The sequence below is a fragment of the Ailuropoda melanoleuca genome, chromosome X, assembly GCF_002007445.2.
Source record: "Ailuropoda melanoleuca isolate Jingjing chromosome X, ASM200744v2, whole genome shotgun sequence".
In the NCBI taxonomy this organism is placed as follows: domain Eukaryota; kingdom Metazoa; phylum Chordata; class Mammalia; order Carnivora; family Ursidae; genus Ailuropoda; species Ailuropoda melanoleuca.
The window spans coordinates 41,187,077-41,209,746 of record NC_048238.1 but is presented as its reverse complement, the minus strand read 5'-3'; the positions used below and the strand labels follow the sequence as shown (position 1 = coordinate 41,209,746).

The following is a 22,670-nucleotide window of genomic DNA, read 5'->3' as shown; positions in this document are numbered from 1 at the left end:
AGTCATTCCGCTTCTCCAGTGCTAAATTCTGAACTAGGTCATTTTTTTTTCTCTCTCTGGCCGTTCGTGAGTGTTATTTGCGCGCTCCTTTTCCTTAGGCTTCCAAGAATCCAAATACTGCAAATCTAAACACATGGTTAGTGCTGGAGATTTGTAACAAGGATTCAGGAGAACATACGATAAGGTGGGGAACATTCTTATTGTCTCATTGTCGCCCGGTCATCTGGAATTCCATCACTTCCAAAGCTGATGGCTTAGTGCAGCCCCAGGACAGCTCAGCAGCCTTGGGAAATCATTAGCATTCACATGACCCATAGTTCGCGGTCCTTTGTCCCCTATTTATATTTAATGTTAATTGTCTTTTTTCCCCCCAGCACGTACTCTGAGTCAGGCATCAGGAGTAGCACTTTAATCCTTGAACGTATGAACAATTTTGTGAGAATAGTAGTATTATCCTAAATTTTACAGATGATGAAACTGAAACTTGACAAATTCACTTCACCAAGGGCAAACAACATTCATTTAAAGCATTCTTCAAATACTGGGACGCTTGGCTGGTTCAGTCAGTAGAGCGTGCGACTGCTGAGCTCAGGGTGGCAGGTTCAAGCCCCACATTGGGTGTAGAAATTACTGAAAAATAAAATCTTTTTAAAAAGTGAAGCTTTCTTCAGATATTTATTAAATAGCAGCACGGGTCCTCTCAGTAAGAGCTTCAGAGCCACAAGCTCCATCCAGGTTCAATTTCACTGTCTTCCTCCGGAGCTCACGTAGAGTGCTGTCTACCATGCCGCCCTTGTCACTTCTCAAAGGGAGGTTTGATCACTGCCACCTCAATACGCATGTCGCTTTTGGGGTGAGTTGTTAGGTCGTGTCCATGTAGGGCTGCCTTCTGCTCTCACATCAACTTCTGGTCTCCTAGTTGTGGCCAAGGTGGCAGGAACTTTCTCAACGCATGGGGAAAGAGCTGTTGTAATCTAGGTTACCAGCGCCAGGGGGCCCGGCTGGCTCAGTCAGTGCAGCCTGTGACTCTTGATCTTGTGGTTGTGAGTTCGGGCCCCACCCTGGGTGTAGCGATTACTCAAAAAAATCTTCATATTACAAGCACCAAATGAGGCCCGCTTCCTCCTGGGGAGCAATGTAATTGGCAGCCCTTTCAAGGCTTCTAGAATCTGGTGTGGAGCCTCTGCAGGAAAGAGTTCACATATCAGTCTGGAGACTCTAAGAGTGCTGTCCTTAGAAAGACCGGCTTGCAAGGTTGACCTTTGGTTAGTGTTATGAGCTGAATTGTGTCCCCCAAGCCCCTGCCCAAATTCATATGTTGAAGCCCTAACCCCCCAATGTGACTTTATTTGGAGATGGAACCCTTTAAAGAGGTAATGAAGGTTAAATAAGGTCATAAGGGGGGCTCTAATCCAATACTTTCTTTTTAAAATATTTTTATTTATTTTTTTGAGAGAGAGAGAGAGAAAGAGTGTGAGTGTGAGCGGTGGGGGAGGGAGGGGCAGAGGGAGAGAAACTCAAGCGGACTCCACGCTGAGCACAAAGCCAGACGCGGAGCTAGATCCCATGACCTCGAGAACACGACCTGAGCTGAAATCCGGAGTCGGATGCTTAACTGATGGAGCCACGTAGGCGCCCCTAGTGACAGTAACTTCTAATTTTCCCCCAGCGCTTGTCATGTTGCCGGCACTATGTGAAGTATATTATATGCATAATCTCATGTGCTTCTCTCTCTACACCACAGACACTGTTACTGTCTTCACATTACTGATGAGGAAACTGAGCCCAGAGAGGTAAAACAACTTGCCGCCTGTCTTATGTGGTCAGTGAGGCAGATGATAATTTCCAAAAATGGTCACAGCAATATTTCTGGTCCCATCTGCCTTTCCAGAACCATGTCACTCCCCATCAAGACACGGAATCTTGTTTCTTCTCCATCTGAACCTGGGCAGGACCCTGTGACTGCCTCAGTGCCTTGGGTTCAGGGGAAGTGATGCTACCTAACGTCCAAAACTAGGTCCTGAAGGTGATACCCCTTCCACCGGCCGTGCTCTCCTTCAGGATGTTTGGGCTTGGAACCCAGCCACCCTGCTGCGAGGAAGCCCGAACCGACTGTGGGGAAAGGCCGGCCTGGAGAGGAACTGATGCGTGGGCTACAGCCAGCATCAGCTGCCACACTGGTGAGGGAGCCTCCGAGTCTTCCAGCTAAGACCCCAGAGAAAGAGGAGCAGAGATAAGCCATTATGGCTGATGTACTGCTCTTCTGAATTCCGGCCCCACAGCATACGACCGAGAAGTTCAGGTGTAGTTTGAACTCAGACAAGGCTGGCTCCAGAGGCTCGAAATCCCTTCATCTCTCAGCTTTGCCCTCTCTGTGTTGTCTGTGTTTTTCAGCTCCTGCTGTGGTTCCCTGGCAACCTCATGTTCTCCCTATCGAGTGATGTCTTTGAGTTTCAGCCATGTCATAGCGTGTATCAGTACTTTGTTCTTTTTTATGGCTGAATACTATTCCATCGTAGAGAGAGACCGCATTTCGTTTATCCACTCATTAGTTGAAGTGTCTCCTTAAATTCCGAGCTCCAGGGGCATCTGGCCGGCTCAGTCAGTGCAGCATGTGACACTGATCTCAGGGTTGTGAGTTCAAGCCCCACTTTGGGTGTAGAGATTACTTAAAAATAAAATCTTTTAAAAAATAAAAAGGGGCGCCTGGGTGGCTCAGTCAGCTGAGCATCTGCCTACGGCTCAGGTCATGGTCCCAAGGTCCTGGGATTGAGCCCCAAGTTGGGCTCCCTGCTCAGTGGGGAGTCTGCTTCTCCCTCTCCCTCTGCCCCTCCTCCCAGCCTGTTCTCTCTTTCTCCTCTTTCTCTGCCAAACAAATAAATTTAAAAACTAAATTAAAAATAAAAATAAAAATATAAATTCTGCACTCTAGATACTTTATTTGCCTCATCCTAGTCCTGGGAGGTGATTAAAGGAAGGAGTAAAGTCTAAAATGGGTATTTTTTTTTTAATTTCTTTTTTAAGGTTTATTTATTTGACAGGGAGAGGGAGAGAGAACACAAGCAGAGGGAGCTGGAGAGGGAGAAGCAGGCTCCCTACGATGTGGGGCTCGATCCCAGGACCCTGGGATCATGACCTGAGCCGAAGGCAGACGCTCAACCAACTGAGCCACCCAGGTGCCTAAAATGGGCATTCTTAGTGGGCAGGTGGCTCTCCTCCACTCCTTGACTCAGGGATCCCAGCTCCTGACATCTCATGGCTCTGCCTTACCCTCCAAGCTGTGTCACAACTCTGCTGCATCTTTAAGTGTGTCTACGGAAAACAAACGCTGTACAAAAACAAAAACAACACTTCTCCAAATTAGCTGGAAGGAAAACAAGAGTAAACTCTTTGCATGCTTTAATTATAATTTAAGTATAGTCTTTAAATGCAGTTACAATCTTTAAATATATCCAATAACTCGCAGTGAATGAGAATTATTCAATAACTCTTTGGGGTGGCTTTAAGAATGATACACAACTGTTATTAGTACAACATCTACATAAATGGTAGCAGTTGACAAACTTATTTTTTTAAAGAGATTATTTATTTATTTGAGAGAGAGAGAGAGCATGAGAGGGGAGGGGGCAGAGAGAGAAGCAGACTCCCTGCTGAGCCGGGAGCCTGATGTGAGACTCGATCCTGGGACTCCGGGATCATGACCTGAGCGGAAGGCACTCGCTTAACGAACTGAGCCACCCAGGTGCCCCAAAATTGACAAACTTAAACATGAAGATCTTTCCTCGTCAGAAAGGCAAATATATTCCTCCTGTTTCCTCCACTTCATTCCACCTCTGAACTGGAGACCTGAATTTACAACACTGTATTGAACATTTTTAACTAATAACATTCGTACCAGCTATCTTTTGCTATGTAACAAATCACCCCCAACACTTAGTGGCTTAAAACCACAACAATTTGTTATCCTGCCCATTTTCAGAGGGCTGGTGTCCAGGAGTACCTTAGCTGGCTGGTTCTGCCTCCAGCTCTCCCGTGAGCTTTCAGACAGAATGGTGGCTGGGGTCTCACCTAAAGGCCCCTTTGCACAGAAGGATCGGCTTTCAAGCTTATTCACATGACTGTTGGCAGGTAGCCTCAGTTCCTTACCACACGGGTGCCTGCATAGGGCTTCTCGATATATCCCCACAATAAGGTGTCTGTCTTTCCCCCAGAGCAGGTGGCAAGGGGGAGGGAGAGAGAGAGGAAGAGAGAGTGAGCACGCTAGGGCATGCAGGAACACTAGAGCAAGCAAGAAGGAAACTTCAGTGGATGCCTATTTATTTATTTATTTATTTGACAGAGAGAGAGACAGCCAGCGAGAGAGGGAACACAAGCGGGGGGAGTGGGAGAGGAAGAAGCAGGCTCCCAGCAGAGGAGCCTGATGTGGGGCTCGATCCCAGAACACCGGGATCATGCCCTGAGCCAAAGGCACACGCCCAACAACTGAGCCACCCAGGGGCCCCCAATGGATGCCTTTTATGAGCTGCTGTCAGAAGTTACACACTGGCACCGCACCAAATTCTGTTCATGAGAAGTGAGACACTAAGTCTAGCCCACTCTCCAGGGGAGGGGGATTAAGTATTGTCACGTGAGTAGAGGAATATAAAGAATTCACGCACATATTCTAAAACCACCACTCTAATATAGGACAAGTTAACTTTAATAATTTCCTAATGAGAGATAATATGGAATTTACATTTTATATGTAATATGTATTTTACATGTAAGTCACAGGCGGTTCAAGGAGGACCCTGCTCTGGTCCCTGAGCCGCAGGGGCCGCATGCTTCCTAGTGCCTTCTTCACAGTGGTCTAAAACTCCCTCTGGTGGCTAGGACTGGCTGGAGCAGGAAGTACCGTTTGAATGAGGGGCCGCGGGTCTGGACCAGGACCCACGTGGGCCCTGATCCCCATTTCTCCTTTTTGGAGATGCTCTTACCCTCTACCCTCCGTATAGGGTCAGACAGATGGCCCTGATGAACTCTGGTTCTTTTTTTTTTTTTAAAGATTTTATTTATTCATTTGAGAGACAGAGACAGAGAGATCACAAGCAGGGAGAGAGGCAGAAGGAGAGGGAGAAACAGACTCCCCGCCGAGCTGGGAGCCTGACACAGGGCTCGATCCCCGGATCTGGAGATCATGACCCAAGCCGAAGGCAGACGCCCAACCATCTGAGCCACCCGGGTGCCCCTGAACTCTGGTTCTCACACCCATGGTGCTGACCCCGTGCTCCATGGCCAGTTCCAGGGAGGGGGGGTGACCTGGCAAGAGATTGCTCCTGTTGACTGGTGTGGCATTTCTTTCACACAGTTTCACAAGACCGGGCCCTCGGAATGGTGATGACATGCTGATTTTGTGTGACTCTTGTTCATGTCGTTTATAGGCCACGTTCAAAGCCCTAGGTTAGAACAATCCGCTGCCACCTCTTGGGCTTGCACTGCATATGTAGCCCGTGTATCAATCCCGGCACATCATCATTCCAACTGGGGGCCGCCTCCAGTCTAGAGCCCCCAAAGGCGGCAGAGGTGGTGGCAGAACCCTGTTTGTCCCCTGCCATCGGCACCCAGAGAAGTCATTCCTTCCACAGGCATCAGGCATCGGGTAGTCTTTTTGGCCCTGTCTAACCTCCTCCAAGGACTTTGAGACAATTGCACAACTCCAATGGGGTGTCTTTGGTGGTGACATCAGTGTGGTGACATCGTGCTCTCCCAGGTCCGGCCCAGGCCATACCAGAGGAGGAATGGACATTCTTTGTACAAACGGGACTTGTCTTCTCACTGCCATGGGCCCCTTGCTTGTCCTCCCCGCCGGTGGCGGAGCGTGGAAGGCAGGGGCACAGCTGGGGTTGCAGCAGACCTCATTCTGGGAACGCGGTGACTAGTGTTTAAAGAGTTCAAGAGAAGACATGGTTAGAAGATGTGTGTTTTTATATTTTTGCCATAAAATTCCAAATGGTAAATTTAACATGACCCGAAAATGAACGATTGTCTACATTTTCCTGCATAATCTGCAGAAGACTTGCTTTTGTGGTCCCTAATCAACAAAGCACGGGAACAACTTCTGGGGGAGTCGTCTCTGGAAGCCAGTACCTATGGGCAGCCCAATGGATGAGGTAGTGTCATGAAGATGATGTGACCAGCAGTAAATAAATGGCATAGGGACCTGACGAGGTAAGAAGATCTATGTTTTTCCAGTACGAGCAGGTTCTAAAGAGCCATGGTACTGTGTGATAATAGAAAATATAGATTGGTCTCTGCTCCTGGTTCCTGACACCGAGCTCCTGAAACCTTTGTCATTTCCTAAGTGGTAAGAAAGGGGACCCTGGGTGGACTCCTGGATGGTTCCAGAGTGGAGGCTGGCCACCAGAGAGGCCAAGACATTATCAGAAGCTTCTTCAGCCTCATCCCTCTCGTTCTCTAGAGAGGGGAGAGGGGCTGGAAATGGAGTTAATGACCAATCATGCCTGTGTGAGGAAGCCTCCATAAAAATCCCAATAGCATGGGGTTCCGAGAGATTCCCAGTTGGCGAGCACAGCCGCACCAAGAGGGTGATGCACCCCAACTCCACAGGAGCAGAAGCCCCTTTGCTTGGGGCCCTCCCGGACATGGCGCTGCACATCTCTCCATCTGGCTGTTCATCTGTATCCTTTATAACGTTCTGTAATAAAGTGGTAAATGTAAGTAAATGTTTCCCTGGGTTCTGTGAGCTGCTTTAGCAAGTTAATCAAAACTGAGGACGGGGTCATGGGAACGTCTGATTTATAGCCAAATCTGACAGAAACTGTGGGTAACCTGGAGGCCTACCACTTGTGATTGGCATCTGAAGTTGTGGGGGTACAGTCTTGTGGGACTAAGCCCTTAACCTGGGGACGTGACACTCTCTCCAGGTAGATGGTGTCAGAATTGAGTTAAATTGTAGGACACCCGCCTGGTGTGGCAGAGAATTGCTTGGCGTGGGGGAAAAAACCATCACACATCTGCTGTGTGAAATGTTGTGAGTACTCTGGGCAAGTCATAAAAATGACATATGGGAAAAAGAAACAGAAGGACGTGAAAAAGTGGGTTGTTCTCTACATAGAGGTGAAAAACTGGTTGCGTTTCCTTTTTAGGCACATTGGACAATAAAGAAATCAGGAGTTGGTTCCTACACCTTAACAGAAAGAGATAGAGCCTGGACACTGTAAAGATTCTTCAGGTGCTTTGAGTGGACAATAAACAAACCTAAGTGCCTCTTCTCTACACTTCGTTCCAAATCTTCGCCGATAAATCACACTTCCGCATATAGACCCATGACTTGATCATGCATTTCTTCTTCAAATTGTTTATACAGACAGCTCCTGCAAAAAAGTATTGGTCTAAGGTCCCATGTACCTTAGGGGCAATGTGGCAGGCAGCTTCTAAGATGGTCCCTGGGGATCCCGGCCTCCTGGTGGTCATGCCTTTGTGTGATGCCCTCACCCTGAGCGCGGCCTGAATTTACTGACTGACTTCCAACAAGGAGAAAATGGCAGAAAAGATGGGATGGCATCGCCGAGGTTAGTTTATAAAAAGACTGCAACTTCCATGTCAGGTGTACCCTCTCACTTGGTGGCTTGCTCTCCCTCTCTCATTCCCTCCTTCAGTTTGAGCCCAGGCAATATGTCAAGAAGTCTAGGCTCTCCTGTTTGAAAGGTCACATGAGAAAGAGAGCTCTGGAGGAAGGGAGGGTGGAGGGAAGAGAAATGAGGCACCCCAGCCAGCAGCTAGGACGGCCACCGGCCAGCCACGTGAATGGCACCTCTCAGAAATGAACCTGGCGCTCCAGAACCGGTCAAGTCTTCAGTTTTTCCTCATCTTAAACATTATTTTGGAGGAGGGGTGGCTTATTTGATCAGTGAACCTGCATACATTTAGGAAAAAGCAAACCCCAGTGGAACAAAATGCATACCTGTATTATACTGAACATCGATGATCAGAGAAAATGTGATTATTTTTATGAAACCAAACTATTAACAAGTCTCATTCACCAAAGATTTACCTTAATTACGTGACCTTGGATTCTCTTAGTTTCTAAAAGAATCTTTTCAAATCCAGCACGCTTAAAGTATTAAAAGTTCCATATCCTTGTTTCCTTGGAATTTGGGAAATTTTGATTTGTACCAGCGCATATTTATCTCTACATGCCAATCAGAACAGAGCTCCTTTGATTTAAGAGATGTCGCAGATGAATTTTTTTTCTTCTAATAACTTGAGGGTTTCCTGTGAAACCCTCAATTTGGTAATTGGGTGGTGCACATCTTTTTCATGCACACAAGGCTGAAGGTAGAATCTGACCATCAGTGACTTCTCCCATTGACTAAGCACCTGAAGATGGACCTAGGGTGGCCAAGATCAAATTGGATTTTTCAACATGGTACCTGCAGCCACTCATATTCACTGCAAGAGACAACATCCAAGGCCAAAAGAGTATCCATCCTTGGGCCCAGGGGTGAGAAACTGGGTAGACCATGTGTCCACTTCCTCTATTTTCCTCCATTATCTGCTGAACCTAATTTATAGGCCTATTTTAACGTTTAATGTCTAGTGTGACCACTGTTCCACTTGACCCAGCCATCTAAAGAAGCTGGCAAGGATTCTGTTGGCTGACTTCTGTTCCTTTAGCTAAAGACTTGGTCTCTGTTACTTGGGCTACAGAAATTCATGACTGTTATACTTTGAATGCTGCGCATGCCCTTGATTTATAAAAAGGGTCCTGAGTGTTCACTGCTTTTTTTCTTTATCTTGAATGTTTATTGCAACTGCTCTTTTCTCTGTCTTTTCTCACACGTTTGTATTTATCATTGAAAAAAACTCTTTCTGAATAATTTTGATTTAGATATTTGACTTTTGAATTTTAAAAATTTTTAATTTTTTATTTTTTTAAGATTTTATTTATTTGTTGGGCGGGGAGGAGAGAGCACAAGCAGGGGGAGTGGCAGACAGAGGGAGAAGTAGGCTCCCTGCTGAGCAAGGAGCCTAAAGTGGGGCTTGATCCCAGGACCCTGGGATCATGACCTGAACTGAAGGCAGATGCTTAACCGACTGAGCCACCCAGGAGTCCCAAAAACTTAAAATTTTGTAAAAATAATTACACCCAATGGGGGTTTGAGCTCACCACCCTGAGATCAAGAGTCGCACGCTCCACTGACTGAGCCAGCCAGGTGCCCTGTGTTTTCAGTATTTTTTATGCTTCCTTGGTATTTCTTTAGTGGTCTACTTTTTGTTACAGAATCATTTTTTCAAGGAATTTGGAAGTTCTAGCTCCTGTTTTTAATTCAACTTATGAGTACCTGTAAGTTTTTAAAAAACTTATTTGAATCTGGATTTATCTCATTATCAGCAGCAGAAATGAAAGAATATTCATTCCTCCTCTCCTTTGTGAATGGGATGTGAACACTCCTGGGGTCACACAGACAGGAGTCTGGACATTCCAAGAGTCCTACAGACCGGGGTGTCGGCCCACTTGGGGTAACACAGGCTGGGATGTGGACTCCCGTGAGCACACAGAATGCAATTTGGAAACACTGGGGTCGGACTGCGCATACACACACTCCTGGTGTCACACAGACCATCCTATGAGCGCTTCTGGGGTTGCACAGACTGGGGTGTCAACACTCCTCAGGTCACAGAGACTGGAATGTGGACACTTCTGGGTACATACAGACTGGGGATGGACCTCCTGGGGTCACACAGACTGGAGTTTGGACACCTGTGGGTCACCCAGACTGGGTTGTGGAGATTCCTTGGCTCACACAGAGTCAGGTATGGATGGTGAGAATGTCCATATCCCAGTCTGTGACTCCACTAGAGTCCCCATTTATTTTTGTGAACACTTTTGTCCACATCATAACCTCTCACCCCATTATATCGGACTGCAGACTGTATTTCACCAACAGTGACCACTCTGAAGTGCTTATAAGTTTAGTGGGTATTCCTCTCCTATATTTGAGTTCAGACCACAAGGCTACTATTGCCAGAATATTTACCATGAGCTTGGATTTGAAATTTCACCAAAGGGGCGCAGATGATGAAACACTTAATTTAACAACAGTCCAGGTTTAAGGTCAGAAAACAGGGCATGGATGATGGACTAGTTAACACGTGTCAGCGTCAGCACTGTAAAACAACAGAGTATTGATGGCAAAGTGACTAACAAAAGCCCTTGTTTGAGGTCAGGCTGAGCGAGCACTAACGAGTGGTAGCCTTGTCAGTGAAAGGCAATACCACCAGAGGGGAATCGACAGTGGACGAATTAACAGGGACTATGGTTCAAAAAGAGGGGCATTAATGGTAGAGGAGTGAGTCCACAGGGTTCAATAATAGACCAGAAAGTCAGTGATGGTGGGATAAAGAGACCCAGGGTTGAGGTCAAGATAGGAGGGGCCAGGATTTTTAATTAGTTCACAATTTATTAACAATTCAAACAGAACAGTTTGAATATCGAGGCTGAGAGATACTGATGTTAGAATAGTTAGCAAATGCTTGAACTCAGACTAGAGGGGCATTCACGGTGTAATACTTAACAGAAGCCCTGTTTTACGATCAGACCAGAGAAACAGGGATGAGAACAATTGAATAAATATATGGGTTTGAGTTTAGTCAAAGGGGGAATAGATTCTGAAATATTTAGAGTCTGGGGTTGGAGTTCAGATTCGAAGGGCGCTGGTGTTGGAAGAGGAAACTGTACAAGTTCAATGACAGACCCACAGGGCATTGGCGACACGGCAGTGATCAGAGGATCACGCTTGAGGTCAAACCAGAGGAGGGTTGAAGGTGGTAAATTGAACAAAGGACTGGGTTTGGGGACAGGCCTGGAATGGAGGGATTTGGGAATCGTTAGATCTCTGTGTTGGATAATTTTAGACCAATAGATCTTTGAATATGGAATAGTGAATGAGTCCTGGTTGAGAATCAGACAGACAAGAGAAAAAGGATAGTGGAAGAGCTTTGATTAGGGACCAGGATGACATTGAAGGTGGAATGACAATAAAAGAGATCCTGGCTTGAGAACAGAAGGCAAGGACATTGATGTTGTAGTGGTTAATAGCAGACCAGGTCTGAGGTGACACCAGTGGAGCACTGTGGCTTAAGAGTTAAAATGGCCTGGGGGGGCGCCTGGGTGGCACAGCGGTTGGGCGTCTGCCTTCGGCTCAGGGCGTGATCCTGGCGTTGTGGGATCGAGCCCCCACATCAGGCTCCTCCACTGTGAGCCTGCTTCTTCCTCTCCCACTCCCCCTGCTTGTGTTCCCTCTCTCACTGGTTGTCTCTATCTCTGTCAAATAAATAAAATCTTTAAAAAAAAAAAAAGAGTTAAAATGGCCTGGGTTCAAAGTCAGATCACAGTGAATCGCAGGTTGAATAGTTCAAAGGAAGAGCAGGGGCCACCAGTGCGGCATTCTTGGTTGAAGAATTAACAGAGGTCTGGGTTTGATTTGAGACCAGAGAGGTCTTTCAGTTAGAATATGAAAGGAAGGCTCGGGTTAAAGGTCACGTGAGAGGAGCAGTGATGGTAGGCTATTTAACAGAGACCCTTGTTTTGAAGGCAGACCCGAAGGGCACGGATAATGGAATCGTTAATAGAGAAGGTCACACCAGAGAGGTTGGACCTTGGAATAGCTCAAAACCAGATCAGGCGGCCTCGATGTCGAGGGCTGATGATGGTGGAACAGTTTATAGAGGTCTGTGTTTGCGGTCAGGGCAGAGGGGCACCAGTAATGGGACAGCTAATAGAAGCTCCGGGTTTTGGTTGGTTGAGAAGCCTGTCATGTTGGATTAGTTAAGAGACGCATGTGAGAATTTAATCAAAGGAGGTCTTGGGGGCGCCTGGGTGGCTCAGTCATTAAGCGCCTGCCTTCGGCTCGGGTCACAATCCCAGGGGCCTGGGATCGAGCCCCGCATTGGGCCCCCGGCTCCGCGGGAAGCCTGCTTCTCCCTCTCTCACTCCCCCTGCTTGTGTTCCCTCTTGCTGTCTCTCTGTCAAATAAATAAAACCTTAAAAAAAAAAGAGGTCTTGGGGCACCTGGATGGCCTAGTGGGCTCAGTCAGTAGAGCATGCAACTGTTGATCTCAGGGTTGTAAGTTTGAGTCCCATGTTGGGTGTAAAGATTACTTTAAAAAACAAAAAAGATCTTGGGACACCTGGGTGGCTCAGTCGGTGAAGTGTCTGCCTTTGGCTCAGGTCATGATCCCTGGGTTCTGGGATCAAGGCTCCCATTGGGCTCCCCGCTCAGTGGGGAGTCTGCTTCTCCCTCTCCCTCTGTCCCCTCCACACACCTGCTTGTGCTCGCTCTCTGTTAAATGAATAAATAAAATCTTTAAAATAAATAAATGAGGGGCGCCTGGGTGGCGCAGTCGTTAAGCGTCTGCCTTCGGCTCAGGGTGTGATCCCAGCGTTCTGGGATTGAGCCCCACATCGGGCTCCTCCGCTAGGAGCCTGCTTCTCCCTCTCCCACTCCCCTTGCTTGTGTTCCCTCTCTCACTGGCTGTCTCTGTCAAATAAAAAAAATCTAAAATAAATAAATGAATAATGGTAAAATAATTAAAGGAGGCCCAGATTCAAGGTCAGGACTGAGGGTCCTCAAGGTTGGAATGCTTGCTTAACAGAATCCGAAATTCAAGGTCAGATCAGAAGACAACAGCTGGTGGAACATTATACAGAGGCCCTGGTTTGAGATTTGACCAGCGATACACTGAGGAGGTAATAATTAACAAAGGCTCTGCTTCAAGCTCAGACTAGAGAGGCTCTCGAAGTAAACACACGGGTTCAAAGTCAAAGGGCATATAACAGTTAATGGAGGCCTAGATTTGATGCAAGACTGGAATGGCATTGATGGCAGAAGGGTCAAGAGCTCCAGATCTGATGTCAAACCGGAGGCAGTGATGATGGATAAGTTAACAGAGGCCTAAATTTGACCAATAAGATGATTTTTTTTAATCGTTTGCTCATTACTTATTTCCTCGTAGGTTGTAAGTCAAGAAAAGGCATCACAAAAAAGAATTCAAAGTAGAATGTCAGGGCAGCTGGGCGGCTCAGATGGTTAAGCATCTGCCTTTGGCTCAGGTCATGATTGCAAGGTCCTGGGATCGAGCCCCGCATTGGCTCCCTGCTCAGCGGGGAGCCTGCTTCCCCTCTTCCTCTGCCTCTCTCCCTGCTTGTACTCTCTCTGTCTCTCTCAAATGAATAAAGAAAATGTTTTTAAAAATTTTTTTAAAGTAGAATGTCAGAGCACCTGGTTGGCTCAGTCACATGACTCCTGATCTCAGGGTCGTGAGTTTGAGGCCTTCGTTGGGCATAGAGTTTGCTTTAAAAATAAAATAAAGCAGAATATCAACTCGGCCACCTCAAAATTTCATGAGAAAGAAACCCCCCAAATCATGTATAACAATATCCGTGATTAGCCATCTTGCATTCAGATTCAATAACATGAAAAATTTGAAGAAATGGAAGGCGCTAGAGAAAAATGAGGTTCCCCCAAGTGATCTTGTCCATCCACCGACCCTGGCTGAAACCGAGCACCTTTTTGGTGTTGTACAGTGTGCAGAAAGAATTAATACAGCAGGCTTGAACTTCTCTCCTTGGAAAGGCTAGCTTCGAGGATGGCCCTGGGCTGGCATCTGGAAACTTAGATCTTTCACCAGGGTTCTCACCAGTCTCTAAATGATGAGTGGCTCACTGTGCCTCAACTGTTTATACAAGCACTCTGGTTTATGCTGAACACCTGCTTTCCTTCCTGGACGGCCTGGAACTTGGGTATGCGCCAGGCAGGGGGTGCATACGTGACCGGCCCCCAGAAACAACCCTGGGCGCTCAACCTTTAATAATGAGCTTCTCTGGGTTGTCAGGAGCCGTGACAGGGGGAATTGAGCATGTCCTGTGACTCCACTGGGAGAGGACCCTTGGAAGCTTATGCCTGGTCTCCCCCAGACTTTGCCCTGGGCGCCATTTCCCTTTGCCGATTGTGCTCTGTATCTTTTTGCAGGAAGAAATCATAGCTGTGTGTAAAACCATATGCTGAGACCAAGAGTCCTCCCAGCAAATCACTGAGTCTGGGTGGTCTGGGGGACCTCTGACACATACAGATGCATGAACTTCATCACGAACGTCCAGCTCGCTGATGTCCCTATCTCATCGCCATTGACCTTAAGGTCAAGATGAAAGCGCCATATAGAAATGCTTCTGGTTGCAAATAACCACACTGTCAAATAACAGTGGTTTGAACAAACCAGTTATTTTTCCTTCTCCAACAAACTGCTGGTGTTAGTTCGGCTACTCGATCACGTTGGGTCAGGCTGGAGTGCCTGTGGCTCTGTGGACCGACCCTGAGGTCTCCAGCTCCTATGCAGCTGGAGGGGAGGCAGCAGCTGAAGCAAGAGCCTCCTTGGCACTTCTGGCAACTTTGACATTTCCTGGTGACTGAGGTCATTGACAAGAGATTTTGGTTCTCTCACCCCGTCAATATCCCAAGCTTTCTCTCCTCACTCGGGGCTCCCCTCAAATTTGAACATTCACTTTACAGACTCTGAGCTGTTCTGGGCCTTGAATTTGGGTTCTGGGTGGGCATGGAAGGAGCTAGCGGTGGTCTGGGGTTCCTCTGGGGATGGAGAGAGACTCCCCATCCCCTCCTCCCACCAGCAGGAGCCGCTAGCTCAGCCTTAGGGTCCCTGGTTGTTTCTGCACATCCTCAACTCATCTGTTCCCTGTTTGTGGGGAAGAGCCTTGGGGGGCCGCAGGGGGGAGCTGGGAGCCTCGGCCTTCCTGAGGAGCCAGCAGAGCCCTGCAGACTAATAGCATGAAATCCCTGTGGTCGAAGCCAATGTTCCCCACCTCAACTCTCCCACCACTAGGCTGGCCAAGTTCCAGTCACTGCCCACCTTGACTCCTGCAGGGCCATGACCGGTCCCCCTGCTTCCACCCCTGCACCCCCCCAAGTCTGTTCTCTTCACAGCCCCCAGAGGGGTCCTCTAACAAACAAATGGGATCACGTCCCTCCTCTGCTCCATCGGGCAACTGACCTCTCACTCAGAAAACCCCAAGTCCTCACCGTGGTCACGAAGTTCTCCAGGATCAGGCCTGTCTGACCTCATCTCCTACCACCCTCTGGTCCACCCACACCAGCCTCCTCAATGATCCTCTGGCACACTCCAGCCTCAGTGCCTTTGCACTGCCTTTCCTCTCTGCCTAGAATGTTCTTTCCCACAAACCACAGCTCCCTCTCTCTTCATTCAGGTCGTTGTTTCAATTTCACCGTCAGGAAGGTCATCCCCTGATCACAGCACCAAAGAGAGCACAATCTCCCACCCCTCGCCTCTACCTCCCGTCCTTGCTGTCGACCCTCAGCTGCCCCGTGGCATGTTTCTGTCTGTTCGCTACCTGCCATTGAACGCAAGCCCCATGAAGGCAGGCATTTCCGTCAGTGGAGGTTACGGCACTACGCCCAGTGCCTCGAACAGTTCCTGGCGCACAGTGGGTGCTCAGTTATGTTCATCCGAAGCATGATGGAGCAAAACACATACGGGGGCGCCCACGACGTGGGAGGCACTCAACGAACGGTTGCCAAGTGAAGAAATCGATGCCTGAATGCACAAATGAGGACGCGAACCCCGTTCCAACTTGGGGGCTAGAGCTGCCCCCTCCCCGAGCCCACCCCCAGCAGGCCTGGGAGCCAGCGGCGGGCACGACCACAGGAACTTTATTTACAAACACGAGGCCGCAGCGGGAGGCGGGTGGGAGGGCAGACACGGCAGGACCTACTTCTGCTCCCGCCTCCAGACGATGACCATGCCGCTGGCGTCGCTGGAAGCCAGCAGGCTCTCGTCGCAGTTGAAGCTGACGTCCAGCACAGGCGCGCTGTGGCCCTGCAGCTTGTTGACGGCGGCCTTGGCTGCCCGCTCCACGTCGAAGAAGTGCACGCACATGTCCTCACTGCCGGTCACTGCCCGGGGGGAGAGAGACAGGGGCCCTCGGGAGGTGCTGCGGAAGGCAGCAGGGCGGCCCGGGGGTGACGTCCCGGCATGGTGGGGGGAGGTCTGGGAGGGACGGTCCCTGGACCTGGGTCACCTAGCTGTTTTCATCCCGGGTCCCGAGTGTGAGGTCTCTGTCTGTGTGGGGGGAGGGAAGCGGGGGGAGGCCTTGTCTCATGCGGTGAGGTTTCTGGACTCCTGGGGGTCTCTGTTCAAAGTGGGAGGCTGTTGGGATGTGAGAGTTCTCGAGGCCCGTGAAGTCTGGGCATCAGGGGGGCTGTGGCGTCTGAGCCAGATCAGCGCCAGCCCTGCTCCCGGCCCGGCCCCAGGCCACCCAGACACCCCAACTCTGCGGGACTCACCCACACAGGCCCCCTGGCGGAAGGACATGAGGGGGCAGAAGATGCTGCGCACGGGGTGCGAGCTCTGCTCAATGGGGAAGCTTCTCTTCAGCTGCAGCGTCCCCTCGTTGTCCACCACCCTGAGGAGAAGAGGAGGGCGGCTCAGGGTGTCGCCTCAGCTCCTGGCCGCAATGAACGGGGGGGGGGGGGGGGGGGGGCGGGGGGGGCTGTGTCCCCACCCCGGCGCCCGAGCCCTTTCCAAGGTTCACGAAGTCCGGTCTTGAGACGACAGCAGGTACCCATCGAGCCTGGCTGGCGCGTGCACCCGTGACAGTTTGCAAAGTACCTGTTGATGGAAATAGGGAGCCTCTGCCGTGAGATTCACTAGTTTCTTTTTCTAGGGGTCTCTGAGAGAGCTTGGTGTCAAGACGGGCACAAGGAGGGCACAGGGCCCACCGAACCGGCTGCGCCTGCGCTGCGGGAAATGACAAGGCTCTTGGAAAGGACGGACGAGCGAAGGCGCCGCAGGGCATTCGAGAGCAGTTCCATAGGCGGCAGCCGGGGAGGAAAGCGGGCCGTGGGGAAGGACAGAGAAGGAGCCCGCTGCTGTGGAACAACACCCCTCCCTCCGAAATGGGGGGGCGTGCGTGCCTCGGATTACAGGGGACAGAAGAAAATATGGGAAGGTGCACGCAGCGCTGGGAAGAGGCTTTACTGCAGCAGGGGCCTGGCCGAAGGGGCACGAAGAGGGAGGAGAGGCAGGAGAGGAGGGGGAAGGAGCCCCGCGTTTGACAGTAGGCCTAGATTAAGAATCACACGTACGTGTATATGCGTGTGTGAATTTTTTTTTAAAGAGTAGAAAAACAAAATAGTCGAATAGAAAACATCCTGCTGGGGGCGCCTGGGTGGCACAGCGGTTAAAGCGTCTGCCTTTGGCTCAGGGCGTGATCCCAGCGTTCTGGGATCGAGCCCCACATCAGGCTCTTCTGCTATGAGCCTGCTTCTTCCTCTCCCACTCCCCCTGCTTGTGTTCCCTCTCTCACTGGCTGTCTCTATCTCTGTCGAATAAATAAATAAAATCTTTAAAAAAAAAAAAGAAAAAAAGAAAACATCCTGCTGGGCAGTGGTCTTCGGGCCTGGCTGGACATCGCTTGGGGAACTTCTCAATATACCCATGCGCCCAGTCCCACCGCAGGGCTTCTGAAATCACTGGCCTGCAGTGGGGCCTCGCCATGACTTTGTGAAGCCCTTAGGTCATTCCAGCAGGCAGCCCAGGCTGAAGACTGCATCTGGGTAACGTGTCATAGGTGACCGGGGATAGCAAATTCCTCTGCTCAAAAATACCGAGAAAGAAAAAAAAAAGGAAGGAAGGAAGGAAGGAAGGAAGGAAGGAAGGAAGGAAGGAAGGGGAACTGTTCTGAGAGAGCCCCAGTCGATGCGAGGCCTCAGGTTGCTCATCTGTAAAATGGGCATGCTAACAGCCGCGCTGCACAGCGCTGCTCTGGGGGTTAAGTGGAGTGCTCTGTATGCGGTGCCTCCACGGGGCCCGAGGGCAGCACGTGCTGCCATCACGAGACCCGACTTCCCCGCTCACTCAAACGGAGCTAACGGAGGAGACAGGCTCTCGGGCACTCCCGCCCCAGTCTGATGGGGGCGACAGGGCCCGCCTCCCCAGGCGGCGCGGACAGGGAAGCCCACCTGTAGAGCAGCAGCTTGTTGAGGCAAGCATTGATGAGCAGCGACGGGTCCCGGGCCTCGCGGCTGACCCAGGAGCGGGCGGAGATGCTGGTCACAGGGCTCCCCTCATGCACCACCAGACGCTTGGCTTTGGTTAGTTTCCCTGGAACGACAGAGGGAGAGGGAGCAAGAGTCAGGGCGGTGGAGGGTGCTGTGCGCTGGGACGGCGGGAGCGCAAACACCCGGATGCAGGCCTGGGGCCTGCCTACCCGTGGCCATGTCGAAGAGGAAGGAGAAAACACTGCCACGGTCATCGCCTGCCCAGAGCAGCCGGCCAGGGGCATCGAAGGACAGAGCGAGGACCCGGCCCGTCAGCTTGCTGGAGCCACCCTTCACTTTCTTGCCCGTGGAGATGTTCATGACATGCACGTTGTGCTTGGCATTCCCCACCTGTGGGTGAGACCGGCACACCATCATCCTGCTTCCAGCCAGTCCCTCCTTGGGTCTGACCATAATGGAGCTGCTGTCAATGGAACTAGCTGGTTCCTACTGAAGTCTAATCCCAGCTGGGCTGTGGCGGGTAGACTGGGAGGTAACCAAGGCCTGCGATCCTTCATTCAGAGCCAGCCCCTCTTGCCATCTAACCAGAAAAGCCAGCTGCCCCTTAGCCAGCAGCCCCCGTGACAGGCAAACCACAGGGCCATCCTCAGCTGGTAATGATAGCTGGTCTGCCTCCTGACCAGCCCCCCTTGGAGTCTATCACAGCAAGGCCACCCCACACCGAGCACGGTGTCCCTGTTCTGACCCATGTCCCTCTGAATCTGACAGCAAGAGGACCAAGGAGAGGTACTAGAGGGGGCCCCTCCCTCTCCCACACTGACTCCCTGGGACAGCTCTGCTGGCCCGGCAGCCCCGGCCTCTGCGAGCGGGGACCCTGGAGCCTGACCACAGTGAGGTTGTTGTTGACCGGCTGGAAGGTGCAGCAGAGCAGTTCAGCGCCATCGGGGTCAGGAATCTCCCGGATGCAGCGGCCGTCCTCAGAGGCCCAGATGCGCATGGTGGCATCGAGAGAGGTGGACACGAGGATGTCGTTGGAGAGGGACCACGCGAAGTCGGAGACACCGCGGGTATGGCCCCGCAGCACACGGAGCACAGTCGGCGGGGCGGGCACCAGCTGGCACAGTGAGATGCTGCCGTCAAGGGAGCAGCAGGCCAGGCGGTGGCGGTCGTCGTTGGCGAAGCGCACCCTTGGGACTGCAATGCCAAGAAGCCACCGGTGGGACTCGGCACACTCACCAGGTGCTTTCATTTATAAAAGGCTCTGCCGTGTGGGCTGGGGGCTGAGACCCACAGTGCCAAGCACAGGGGCCTCCACAAAGGGCTTTCCTCGGCTGAGAACAGGAGTGGGAACCCTAGAAGGTCCTCTGCCAAAAGCTCCCTAAATTAGCCCGCGCTTTACAATTACTAATGTCTGGGCGGTTTGCAAAACCTGCGTTGCCCGTCGCAGGGGGATTCTCTGTAGCAAAGGCCCTGAACTCTTCTAAGCAACTCAGGACCCCAGAAGCCTTCTGCAAAGCCCTCTTTTGAGCTGCCGAGCCCTTTTACGATAGCCCAAGTACTTGAGATCTTGCAGAGCACTTGACTTTGCAGACAGCTTGTGGCCTTGGGGAAAGGTTTAGGGATGGCAACTCCTCCTTCAGAGGTGGGTCAGAGATTCTGTGTTCCAGAAAAGGACGCACTGAGCGGTTGTCACAGTTCAGGCAAATGAGTGGTGAGGGGACCCGCTACCTGCTGGCTTACCTGCCTCATCCACGTGCTGGTCGAAAACATGGTACATGCCCGCAAAGGCGTAGTTCTCACTCAGCGATGTGTCCCCAGCCATGGCTCGACTTGCTTCTGCCGCTGATGTGGGTACCACGCTGCCAGGGGGCCTGGACCCCAACAGGAGCGGGGGGTAATATGAGGTAGGTGCTAGCATTCAGGCCCTATGGCCCCCTCCCCCTTACAAACCCCTGGCTCACAGCCGCCCCTGTGCATACCTGTCCTCATAGACAGCACGGTTCATCTGCGCCTGTAACTGGTAGGAGCCTCGGCTGACGGAACGGCGGTGCCCACGGGCCCCCAGGGCCCGTGGATCATCCTCAAAGTCCTGCAGACAGAGGGTCAGGGTGGGCACATCTTGAAAACAGTCCTCAAGGACCTGTGAGGTCTGGAGTCTTCAAAATATACCCAGAACCAGATCCTTTCTCAGCCTACCCACCGCCACCACCATGGCCTGGACGACTGCGCTGGCCTCCGCACTAGCTCCCCACTCAGCGGGTAATCGATAAAGGCTCTGTGAAGAAAGAATGGACACTTTTCCCCCCCCAAAAAACCACTCAGTGCCGTCTCTTGCTTCATTCTGTCAGCTCAACCGTCACCTCCTCAGAGAGGCCTTTCCTGATCGTCCCCATCAGAAACAGCTTCCCTCTGTCCCCCACATGGGTCTCATTTTATCCCCCAAGCCTGCTTTACTTTTCCATCTTAGCACTCCTCACTATAAGCCACGTTAATTATTGATTTATCTGGTTTTGCATGTCTGTTAACCTATTTATCTTGTTTATTGCCTATTTATCAATCTGTTCATCTTGTCTGTTGTCTGTTTATTGACTTATCATATATTATCTCTTTCTGCCCTTTGCTTATGCTAAGAGCTTGGCACAGTGCCTTGCACAGAGCAGGTGCATGACAGGTCAGCTGAGTGACTGTATATGGATGCAGGTGGTGTGCGTGGCAGGCAGTGTGGGGAGGAGCTCACCTCCATGCGGTCTAGGGTAGTTCGGCTGCTGCGAACGATGCTGTTGCTATAGGCGCGGGCACTGCCTGGCTCAGAGAGGGGCCCGTATCGCTGGCCCAAGAGCTGCCCACGCAGCCTCAGGTACTGCCGACGCAGTGCTGGGGGATGCCCAGCCTTGGCATTCTCCCGCAGCAGCTGGCTGCGCCGCCGAATGTACTGTGTCCGAAACTGTGGAAACGTTGGTGTGCGGTATGCGTTGTACCTATGATGGCAGGAGGCAGGGCGGGCGGCAGGCACAGGATAGAGGGAATCAATCAGCTCAGGGGATAGGGAAAGAGAGTGAGGTGTGTGGCAGTGAGGGGTCAGGATGACAAGTGATCAGCAGTGGTGATGGGGGTCTCTGTGGTGCTGTGATGAGGGTGGGTCTACAGTAAATAAAAGGCATGGTGATGAGGTCATTGTGGGGACAATGGAGGCCGTCTGCAGTTTTGCTGGAGTTGGTATGGGGTCACTGAGTCAGTGTAGACAACAGTAGGGGTCAGGGTGACATGGTGATGGGGGTTAAAGTGGGGCAATGGTGGAAGTCAGTATGGGATGGTGATGGGGTCAGACTGGGGAAGTGATGATGGTAAGAGAAGTCTGCGGAGGGGGGGGGCAATGGTGGGGAATAGGATGTCACCAGCCTGAGCTCCATCACCCCTTCCCAAAGGCTCTGACAGCACAGCCTCCTTCCGCATGCGCAAATCTGACAGCATTTTCCCAGCATGCTCTTTACGACCCTCTTCCCAGCCCTTCTCTCTGCAGGCAAGCCCCCACGCCCTGCTACTGCGCATGCTCACCTCCAGCATGCCCACGCAGCCGCATAAGGCAAGTTCTCCGCCCAGCCTCACTTATCGCCATTGCGCATGCACCACAGTAACTTCCGCTCCCATGGGCTTCGACCCCATGCCTCACCTCGCGTCTACTGCTAAGACCTGCTGCCACACCGCGGCCATTCCCCGGCCTCCTCTTCTGGCGTGTCCGCCCGCGGGAGCCTGCAGGACAAGGGCCTGGAATGTCAGCGTTTCAAGTGAAGGGATTTAATTCCGCCCCTTCCGCCAGACGATCGTTGCCGTAGACACCGAATCCCTCGACTCCGGGACGTCGCGAAATACCACCCGGCAGCTAGCATGGTCATTACCCCAGCCCTGCCCTTCCCGGGCAGTTCCCGGAAGACACAACAGCGATTCAGTTCTGATCCCGCCCCTCCCCGGTCACCATAGCGACGCCCCTCCTCCCGCCTAGCAATCCTTCCTGGCATTCCCCATCCATCTTGCTCCCCCCGCCCGTCGCCTTCCCTTCTCAGGTTCAAGAGCAGGGCCCGGGATCACAGACCACCTCCGGGGCTGCCTCCGGCTCTTGAGGCCCCCGGGGCGGCCCTGAGACCGGTGTCGCTCTTTCCTTCTGTCTCTCGGCTCCCTCTCTCAGGCTCCAGGCAAGATGGCCGCCTGCTGCCAGGAAGAGCTGCCAAGCACAGAGGGAATGGATAGGAATCCTTCCCAGGGCGTGGGAGAACTACGCAAGCGCGCTATGGAAGAGTAGCTTCCGGCGCAGGATGGAGACTCCACCCCTTAAGTTCTACCCACCCCCAGTCCCTAATGGCTTTTTTTGTATACAAAAGAATAATGTCCAAGGGCCAGAGAGACAGGGGCGAGTATATGAATCACTCGCTAAAAATTAGAAATACGACTTTCTTTTGAAACCGCAGGATATGCTGATTCTTATGAGCACAATCTTGGCGAAGCAAGATTTGAAGCTTAGGAGGGACCCCCCCCCCATCACCACCGCTGATCACTTGCCATACCATCAAAAATAATCACACA

General features: G+C 51.4%; 1 protein-coding gene across 12 annotated transcripts; it reads right to left on the bottom strand.

Annotated features, from left to right (window-relative positions):
* Positions 1–7,273: 7,273 nt before the first annotated feature.
* Positions 7,274–22,670, bottom strand: WDR13 (WD repeat domain 13). 12 transcript variants are annotated; one of them, XM_034649211.1, is made up of 12 exons: positions 22,652–22,670; positions 21,763–21,842; positions 20,830–21,070; positions 20,289–20,387; positions 20,072–20,181; positions 19,833–19,963; positions 18,979–19,286; positions 18,302–18,482; positions 18,054–18,195; positions 16,377–16,495; positions 15,806–15,986; positions 7,274–7,373 (listed from the first exon to the last, which is right to left on the bottom strand). In XM_034649211.1, exons 1-12 carry the CDS (start codon positions 22,652–22,654, stop codon positions 7,304–7,306), a joined length of 1,665 nt encoding a protein of 554 aa, XP_034505102.1. In that variant the 5' UTR covers positions 22,655–22,670; the 3' UTR covers positions 7,274–7,303. The 12 variants fall into 12 exon arrangements, with proteins under 12 accessions (XP_034505102.1, XP_034505109.1, XP_019653642.2 ...); XM_034649218.1 differs by lacking the exon at positions 22,652–22,670 and adding an exon at positions 22,146–22,217; XM_019798083.2 differs by lacking the exon at positions 22,652–22,670 and adding an exon at positions 21,989–22,007.

Bases quoted from the DNA above. Each gene is read 5' to 3' on its own strand.
- WDR13 (XM_034649211.1), bottom strand. The intron at 20,388-20,829 runs GTGAGCTCCTCC...GGGGGGGAAAAG, and splicing joins CTACCCTAGACCGCATGGAG to TGTCCATTCTTTCTTCACAG. The intron at 15,987-16,376 runs GTGAGTCCCGCA...CCCCCCGGGCAG, and splicing joins CCGCCAGGGGGCCTGTGTGG to TGACCGGCAGTGAGGACATG.